General features: G+C 51.9%; 1 protein-coding gene across 2 annotated transcripts in view; it reads right to left on the bottom strand.

Moving 5' to 3' along the window:
- Positions 1-9,824, bottom strand: part of ENG (endoglin) — a 32,435-nt gene that overhangs the window by 6,536 nt on the left and 16,075 nt on the right. For both annotated transcript variants that reach the window (XM_010856888.1, XM_010856889.1), the window contains exons 3-8: positions 6,704-6,844; positions 3,669-3,831; positions 2,503-2,656; positions 2,079-2,208; positions 1,453-1,627; positions 1,062-1,204 (exon numbers count right to left, since the gene is read on the bottom strand). In XM_010856888.1, the coding sequence (XP_010855190.1) occupies positions 1,062-1,204; positions 1,453-1,627; positions 2,079-2,208; positions 2,503-2,656; positions 3,669-3,831; positions 6,704-6,844 (906 nt within the window). The remainder of the gene's footprint in view (positions 1-1,061; positions 1,205-1,452; positions 1,628-2,078; positions 2,209-2,502; positions 2,657-3,668; positions 3,832-6,703; positions 6,845-9,824) is intronic.

The raw sequence follows: 9,824 nt of genomic DNA, 5'->3' as shown, positions 1-9,824 counted from the left end.
CCCTGCTGCTGCTAAGTCGCTTCAGTCGTGTCCGACTCTGTGCGACCCCAGAGACGGCAGCCCAACAGGCTCCCCCATCCCTGGGATTCTCCAAGCAAGAACACTGGAGTGGGTTGCCATTTCCTTCTTCAAATTATGGCATTTCAATATGATGGGATCTAATGTGTTTTTATTTTTTTATTTTTTTTTTTTTTATTTTTTTCTAATGTGTTTTTAAAGTGATATTATTAAGTACATATGAACTTGGGCTTTCCTAGTGGTTCAGAGGGTGAAGAATATGCTTGCAATGCAGGAGTCCCTAGGTCAGGAAGATCCCCTAGAAAACGGAATGGCTACCCACAACAGTATTCTTGCCTGGAGAATTTCATGGACACAGGAGCCTAGAGGGCTACAGTCCATGGTCGTAAAGAGTCAGACATGACTGAGCAACTAACATTGTCACTTTCAGTATTTAGTACATAAGGCTTCCCCAGTGGTTCAGCAGTAAAGAATCCACCTGCAATGTAGGAGACACGGGAGATGTGGGCTCAGTCTCTGGGTCAGGAAGATCTCCTGGAGAAGGGAATGGCTACCCACTCCAGTATTCTTGCCTGGAGAATTCCATGGACAGAGGAGCCTGGCGGGTAACAGTCCATGGGATCACAAAGAGTCAAACACGACTGAGCACCTAACGCATTGCTCCACACCAGGCGAGGTCGTCAGACCTCCTATAATCCTCACCACCTGGTGAGTGAAAAAAAAGTGAAGTCACTCAGTCGTGTCCAACTATTTGCGACCCCATGGACTGTAGCCTACCAGGCTCCTCTGTCCATGGGATTTTCCAGGCAATAGTACTGGAGTGGATTGCCATTTCCTTCTCCAGGGGATCTTCCCAACCCAGGGATCAAACCCCGGTCTCCCACATTGTAGACAGACCCTTTACCATCTGAGCCACCTCAAGCCCATTCTACAGGTGGAAAAACTAAGGCTTGTAGCTTAATGTGATTGGTCCTCCTTCCTGGATTAGGACAGAAGGACCAGTTACCCGTGTCAGCTGGACTGGAGGCCAGGCGCTCCCTTACCGAGATGAGATCTTTCTTGAGTACCAGAGTCATGCCATCGCTGGAGCACTTGGGCTGGATCAGGGTCAGAAGTAGCTCCTGGTTGCAGCCCTTATTGGGAGTGGTGATCTCCACCGGTGTGGGTGAGGGCTGCAGCCCACTGCCTGCGGGGTAGCAGAGGGGGCCCCAGCAGACAGTCACTGTGGGGCTCACTGTGCTCTGAAGTGCTAAGCACCTCTCTAGCTAGGTACTCTCAGCATTCCTGAGATGCATATGAGGAATATGGGGCTCCCACCAGCTGCTGCAACTTTCCCAGTTCACACAGCATCTGGACGTAGCAACAGATCCCAGGAGAGGGCCAGGGAAGGGAGCTGGCGAGGCGGGGGGCAAGGGAAGGGAGCCAGGTGCTCACCACAGCTGTGGGTCCGCAGAGAGACGTCATTGGCCACGGGGAGCTCCACGAAGGACGCTACCACACTGGCATTGAGCCTCCGGGCCTCCCCCAGCAGGCCTTGGGTTGTGTTTGGGAGTTGGAAGCCAGGGTTGATCCTATCTGGAAAGATCTTCAAGGAGTATTCACCAGTGGTCTAATGACAGGGAGAGAGGCAGAGCAGGGAGCTACGGACACAGTCAGGGGCCACACAGCCTGGCAAGGTGTGCCTGCAGGCTGGCCAGGGTCTGCCAGGCCTCAGTCAGGCTCTCTTTTGCTCCTGCTGTTTCCTCTGCCTGGACCACCTCCCCTCATCTACTGGTTCCTGTCTGTCTTTCAACTCAGTTTGGAGTTCACCTCTCCAGGAAACTTCCCTGACGCAGTGGGCTGGGTTAGGGGGCCTCTTTAAGGGATCATGGAAGGCTTCCTGGAGGAGGTGCCATCTAGGTGAAGGTCTGAAGGAAGAATAGGTAGAGCACAGAGGGCAGAGGGATCATCGTATATAAAGGCTCAGGGCTGGGGTGATGGTGCAGGAAGTTTGGGTTTTTTCTTGGAGGAGCCTTGGGAAGACCTGAACGGGGCTGTGTGGGTGTCAAAGCAAGACTCACCCAGATCTGCATGTTGTGGTTGGCCTCGATTAACCAGGACACGTAGGGTGGACCCTGAAGGATGAGCACGGCGGCGTCAGTATCTCTCCAAGCACAGCTCAGCTCCAACTTCACGGTCACTGTCCGGGGCCTGGATGTGGGGGGAGACGACCGCCCCCGCATCAGCGAGGGCGGTAGTGCGGGGTGTGGGGAGGTGCAGGGGAGCTTGACCAGGAATTGCTGGGCCAGAACAAGACCTGGGGTCGGTTGAGCAGCAGCTGCGCTCCTAACCTGGTTGGTCCTGGGTCTGTCGGGTGGGTGTGAAAATGGGCGGGGCCCAGATATAGGCGGGGTGACAGTTCTCTAACAAGGCCGGGGCGGGGCTAAGGCTTGGACAGAAGCGAGGCTTTATGGAGGGTGGGGCTGGCGGGGCTGGCACCCTTACGAGGCCTCTGGGCCCGGTAGGATCCTCAGGATGTGCGCCTCCTTGTGGCCAGCCACACCTTCCAAGCGGCAGCCCCAGGCTTTCGGGGTCCATCCGAGCGTGTGGCCCATGTCCTTCTGGGGTTCCAGATTGCAGGAGAACGGTGAGCTCGAGGCTGCGGAGATAAGCGCACCTCTGTCTCCCCTTGGAGCAGCCTAGCATCTAATACGCAGGCCCACCCTCTCCCACAGTAATGGTGGGGCAGGCAGGATGGCTTCCAGGAGGCGCGAGGATGGTGATGGACAGGGAGGCCTGGCATACTGCGATTCATGGGGTTGCAAAGGGTCGGACACGACTGAGCGACTGAATTGAACTGAAGGGGTGAAAAAAAAACAAACAAAAAAAGAACTCGCCAGCCAAGGCAGGAGACCAGACCTAAGAGACAGGGGTTCAATCCCTGGGTCGGGAAGATCCCCCTGAAGAAGGAAATGGCAATCCACTCCAGCATTCTTGCCTGGAGAATCCCATGGACAGAGGAGCCTGGTGGGGTACAGTCCATGGGGTCACAAAGAGTCAGACACAACAGAAGCGACTTAGCACGCACACAGGCAGGATGGAACAGCAAAGAGTGGGGGCTTGGGAGGACCCAGGTTCAAATCCACTTACATCAGAGTGACCCAGGGTAAGTCCCTGGCCTCTGTTTCCTCAGCTGTCAACACACATTTTACTTAAGGTATAAAACCATGGCGTATGTTAGCGATGCAACCCAGCAACTGCCTGTACATCACCCCCCATTTATCCTTCTTATAGTATTTACCATGACCTGAAATTACAGAATTTGTATACCTATTATCATCTTCCTACCACAGTGCCAGCTCCAGGAGGGCAGCATCTGGGTTTGTCCCCACAGGGTCCCCGGATGCCTGGCATAGGACTTGGTACACACTAGGGATACAATAAATAATATGAAAGTGCTGCTTGTGTATATCCCGAGACTGACAAATGGCAGCAGTTTCATAGGGTTCAATCTAACATTTGATGAAAGGGTAACCACTGTCTTAAGTGACCCGGGGCAAATCACATCCCATCTTGGTGCCTTAGTGTCCACATCCGAGGAAGGAGACATAGGAATTCAGATTCCTCAAGAGCAGAGTCCTGAACCCAGAGAGGCAACTGGGGAGGCAGACCTTGGTCCAGACGAAGGAAGATGCTTTGCGGGTTGCTCAGCTCAGCGACAGAGGCGATGGAACCCCGTGTATTCGCCCAGTTGAGGAGCTGGTCCTTGGTGGTGAAGGATGGCAGCTGTGTGATGTTGGCATCTAGGGCCTCGTGAAAGACCAGTTTGGAGTCCTAGGGAGACATGTGGCAGCTCAGGATGCTGTCCCTGGGCCTGAATGCCTTCTGTCCCATGCCAGAGGTCAGCAGATAACTGGGGGAGGCAGCTAGTTGGCTGAACAGAGAAGGCCAGGGCTGAGGAGGTTGAGGCTGGTGGAGCCGAAGTCAGCCCACGGGCCCCTAACTAGGGCCCCTCAGAGTCAGATCTGCCCCATCTCTTTTCCACGTCTGAGGGGCTGGGTGGACACACACCCATGTTCATCCCCCTGTTCAAACATCACCCTCCCACCCCTCCATTCAGTCTGCACTTATCGTGGGGCCCATGTCGGTTTCCCCCACACTCTTGTGAGGGACAGTGGCTGGCTTGGCCACCCCTGCATGGGGCTTGACACACAGTAGGCAGTAAGAAATATTGGCCTGACTGTGTGCTGGGTCTTGAGACCAGCAATGAAGATCCTGACATGGCAGCCTCATCCTGACACCTGGCACACGGCAGGTGCTCCCCGCACATGGAAATGGAGAAGGGAAGATAGAAGACATGGATGAATAAATGAGTGAACAAAAGACAAACAACTGGTCCCTGCTCTGGGAGATCTTACCACCCAGAAACCAGTCATGCCTCAAGTCATTTGAAACAACAGAAGACAGAGGATATTATTCTATGAGAAACAAAAGGAGCAAGACAGGTCCCTTGAATGAACAGAGATGAGAATCTGGGTGGCTCCAGCACCTCATTGCCTCCACTGCCCATGCCTCAGCAGAGACTCTGGTGGGCTACAGAAAGAAATAGGAAAGACTTCCTGGGGTAGAGGTCAAAGGATTCATGGGAAGCTGCTGGGGCCATGGACTCAGAGTTCCTCTTCCATCCATCTCCAAAGCCAGAGGCATTACGCTGAAGCAGCAGCAGCATGAGAGCTTCAGGCTAGATACTAAGGGGGGACTGCCTGACAGTGGAAATAGGCAAGACGTCATAGAAAGGTCCACTTGGAATGGAGCAGGGCTTTAACAAGGGGGCAAAGTGATGAGGACCTGGGTGAGGAGCCCAGTGCCCACCCCCACCCCATGGAAGGGCTGGGGCAGTGGTTTAGAGCTAGAGTTGGGTTGGGTGGGGAGGGGGAGGACTTTTACCATCTGACCCTCAGGGTCAGCTCTGTAAAATGGGAATGTAATAGGGATTAAAGGGCATTTGTCAAGCTCTCGGCCCCGGGTCTGATACAGAGTCCTGCGCCCTCCCCCGGTGGAACTCTTGGTCTCTCCAGAGGCGTCCAGCCTCCGGCTGCTTGGGGCCGGCTCCGGAAGCTGCGGGCCGAGGTCGCGCGCGGCTCGGGCGGTCCCTCCGCCCCCTCTCCCAGGCCGTGTATTCTTAGCCCCGGGGATGAAGGCGTGGCCGAGGCCTGAGCCGGCGGCCGCTGCGACCTTCCGGCCCGGCGGGCGGGCGGGCGCTTTTCGTGTGCCCTGCGTCAGCCAGAGCCCTGCCGGGCCTAGAGTCCAGGGCTGGGCCGCCAGAGGGTTCGGGAATAGGAAGGGGGAGAAACGGGAGGTGGGGGAGAGGAGCTGTGGCCGGGCCTGGCCTGCCCGCACTGGGAGCCGCGGGGTCGGTCCCGCTCCGTCCTCCCGGTTGGCTGCGTTCGGCCTGCCCTCCCGTGGGGTGGGGGGCTTCCATGCCGGCCCGCTCCGGCTGACTCTGCGCTTCGTGCCGCCAGTCGCGCACCCCCTCAGCTTCTCTCGGTGTCTAGGCCCGCGTCCCAGGCAGCCCGGGACCGGGGCCTGTCTTCAGGTCCCCTCCTCCTCTCCCCCTCCTCGAACTCAGTCTCCAGAGTCTGTTCCTCCCACAACAGGCCGGCCCTCTTTCCGTTTCCATACTTTTTTCTGTGTCTCGCTCCCACTTGTTTTCTTTGCTCTCCCCGGAGCTCCGGCTCTCTCCCCTCTGCTTTTTCTGGCTGTAAACAACAGCTGCTGCATCTGGGGGGCCACCTCCCAGGGCCTTAAACGTGAACGAGGCAGTGACCCGGCCCACCCCACCTCCTCCAGCCCTGAGTGCCCCTGGCTGTGGTCCCAGCCAGTGGACCTTCTCTCTCTCTGGTGGATGTGTCTGACATTTAAACTTTGAATTTTTTTAAAAATAATTTTTCTCCAATTTAGGCCATGTAAATTATAGCAAATCTTGCCAATCAATACAGTGAAAAGAACAAAGCAGATCTCTGTTCCTCATCCCTCTCCCCAGCCAGAACTACTGTTAACACATTGTTAGGTTTCTTTCTGGCCTTTTTTTGTCTGTACTTGAATATTTTCACATTTACGTCTTGTAAACTTTTTCAAAGACAGTGACAAGGTTATTTTATGGAGGAATATCAGTGAGTCCAGTTCTCCCACTGGACAGATGGGAAAACTGAGGCTATGAGAGAGGGTTGGAGTTGGCTAATTTGTGCATCAACCTGAGGGCTTCTGAGGTGGCTCAGTGGTAAGGAATCTGCCCGCCAGTGCAGGAGACGCAGGTTTGATCCCTGAGTCGGGAAGTTTCCCTGGAGGAGGAAATGGCAACCCACTACAGCATTCTTGCCTGGAAAATTCCATGGACAAAGGAGCCTGGCTGGCTATAGTTCATGGGGTCGCAAGGAGTTGGACACAACTAAGCGACTGAGCACGAACGCAGGCACACGCATCGCCTCCTGGGTTTGATTCCCACCTCCAGGTTTGGGTTCTTTTCCCCAGGTTCTGTTGCCCTTTGTCCTCTCTCTGGCAAGGCCCCATGGGGTTCACCAGGAAGGGCCCTGGTGAGTAACGTCAGAATGGAAAAGAGAAGCAGGGGACCCTGGTCCACAGAGGTGGACAGCAGGGGCTTCCCAGAGCCCGTGCCTGAGGCTGCGGTTGGAGGTAACACACTCACGTAGGCCAGCTGGAGTGGGATTCCTGGTGCCTGCAATTTCAGGAAGATGGATTTGTTCACGCTGAGGATCAGCAGCACCTCTCGGGGCCGGATGCCACCTTGCTTGGATGTCTGGAGAGTCAGCTCCAGCCTTGACACATCCTGGGATGGGGGCAAGGGGAGAGACACATACACAGATGAGTCAGGCTGCAAAGGCTGTGTGCCACCCAGGTCAGTGGTGTTGACTCATTTACCGTCAGCTTCCATTTCATTCTCCCTGCCCAGCTTGTCCACTCCTGTCTTCCAGAGCCCGGCACAGTGCCTGGCCCTCAGGCAGGTACCCAGAAAATATTTGCTAAATGAATGACAGATGACTCTCAGCAAATCCAAGGAGACTTTTTTTTTTAATGATCAGAGGAAGGGATAGATTGGGAGTTTGAAAATGACATGTACACACTGCTATATTTAAAATAAAATGCCTGGGACTTCCCTGGTGGTCCAGTGGCTAAGACTCCATGCCTCCAATGCAGGAAGCCCAGGTTCAATCCCTGGTCAGGGCACTATATCCCACATGCCGAAACTAAGAGTTCACATGGTACAACTAAGACCTGGTGCAGCCAAATAAATAAATATTTTAAAATAAATAAATGCAATGAGCCTGAACTTTATTGGTAGTCAGTTGAGGTTTATTATTCCCATTAAACACCTGCTGTGAACCAGCCTGTGTGACTTCAGAGCGCACCGTGTGCCCTTTCTCTGTCCCAGTGCGGCACTGTTGAGGCATCAAACTCTGCTCCCCAACTGCAGGATTCCTATTTGCCTTATGATTTTAAAGTACTAAATACTCATGTTTTGTTGGGTAATACCATTATTTTGATATATTATAAGAAATGTGAAGTTGAAATCATTTCTGTCTCAAGAGGTACTGACTGCATTAAAAAAATTAATTGATCATGGTATATGTATTTAGAATGCTTTCATAACAACAATAACAACTAATACCTAACATTTATATAGTGCTTTCTAAGTGCTTGGACTGTTCTAAGTGCTTTACACATTGACTCATTTAACCTCACAACAACCCTAAGAGGTAGGTACCCTTGTTACTCTCACTTACAGATGAAGAAGCAGGGCGCAGAGAGGTGAAGCCATTTGTCCGTGACCACATAGCATGTAAGTGTGGAACTAAGCTCTAGACCTAGGCAGGCCTCTACTCTCAACTACTATCCTGCCCCATCAGGTTTTTCTATACCTCTTTATTCCCAGAAAGAAAAAGAACACAGCAATCCACAAGGCAAAGTTTCTATTGAAAGAATAGACTTCTTTGGGCCTTCCCTGGTGGTCCGGTGGTAAGAATCCACCTTCCAATGCAGAGGACATGGGTTCGATCTCTTGTTGGGGAAACTAAGATCCCACATGCTTTGGGGCAACTAAGCCCACTAGCCACAACTAGACAAGTGCACACACCGCAACAAGAAGAAGGCTGCACGCCACGGAAGACCCAGCGCAGCCGGAAAGAAGAAAGAAGGACCCCCGCTGTGCTCAAAGACTCTCTGAACCAATGGAGCATGAGCAGGTGACTCCTGAAACTGAAACAGGTGCAGGCCTCAGAAGCCCTGCCTTGGACTTATATGGACAAAGACAGATGGAAACATTTGATTGAAACACAAACTCCAGCTGTTCACAAAAGCTGGCAATCTCTCTCCAAAGAGACAAAACGCTGACCACCCCCCCCAACCCCCCACAAATCTCCTTAAACTTATCAAAAAGGAGACGGATATTTCAAGATGAAGACAACAGTGGAAGTTTAGATTTAACTTCTAATTATCTCCTGGCCATTTCCCCAACTGATGTCAGACAGCCAGAGTGTTTCAGCTGGAAAAATCTGCCCCCAAATATTTCCACTACCTAATAATGACACCGTGATCACGCTTTGTGAGTTTGCTCTTTGAAACAAAATAAAAGCAAATAATGTTTCATTTTCAATGTTTCATAAATATTTTTTTCATTTTAGTGAGCTATATTAGGTTGCTTATTTTTGAATGATCACTTTTATGCTAGTTTATAGTAGAGTGATATATCTTGAATTTATGTTTGTGTAAGTTCACTTTTTTGATTAATTTCTGTTTTCTAATGGGTTTATAACTTTGGGGTTTTGAAATATCTTGTGTCATCAATTTTAAAAAATAGTGTACATTCTAAACACTTTATGGATTAAGTATTGCATTTAATATCATATTTTGGCAAAATAGGAAATACCAGTCCAAATGTCAGAGCTGACATTTTGTTCCAGGATTGTGATCAATTCTTGAAATTAACTGAAGTGAAGGGAGACCCACCTTGGTGTTGTCAGGAAAGGCCCAGGCACTGCTGCCCTGTCTGAATCTTCAAGAAGATTGAAGATTCTTCAATGGACCCACCCCAGCTTCATTACCTAATTGCCTATGTATTATTAGCTTGAACTATCAAATATGATTTCACAACTCTGTGTATATGATCAAAACCCCTCAACCGTACACTTTAAGTGGACAAATGTTTTCAAAATAAAGCTATTAAAATACGATAATCAAATATCAGTACTTTCACAGGGTTCAGTCTAATGCATGCCCAGCCCTATGCTGTGTGTGTGAGTGCCCTATGCTCTCATCGAAGCAGGGTCAGGTATTCTCCCATTTTACAGATGTAGCAGTTGGGCACAGGGAGGGCCCCTGCCAAAGTGAGTGGTGAAGTCAGACGCCCAGTACCCATCAGCATGGTGCCAGAGTGGGTGCCTGGACCCTTGGGCAGCTCGCCTGGACCGTGTCCTCCCTCTCAACCCTGCCACTCCCCAGACTGCCCCACAGTTCATCACTGTCCAGCCCCATCTGTCTGTCCTCCCCCAGAGGAGTGAAACTCGTGGCCCATGCATGGCGAAGAGATGGGTCCTGTGGTGTTGGAGAAGACTCTTGAGAGTCCCTTGGACTGCAAGGAGATCCAACCAGTCCATTCTGAAGGAGATCAGCCCTGGGATTTCTTTGGAAGGAATGATGCTAAAGCTGATGCTCCAGTACTTTGGCCACCTCATGAGAAGAGTTGACTCATTGGAAAAGACTCTGATGCTGGGAGGGAGTTGGGGGGCAGGGAGGAGGAAGGGGGACGACGA

Source organism: Bison bison, unplaced genomic scaffold (assembly GCF_000754665.1).
Source record: "Bison bison bison isolate TAMUID 2011002044 unplaced genomic scaffold, Bison_UMD1.0 scf7180017864375, whole genome shotgun sequence".
Lineage (NCBI taxonomy): Eukaryota > Metazoa > Chordata > Mammalia > Artiodactyla > Bovidae > Bison > Bison bison.
This window is presented reverse-complemented; position numbering and strand designations above follow the sequence as displayed.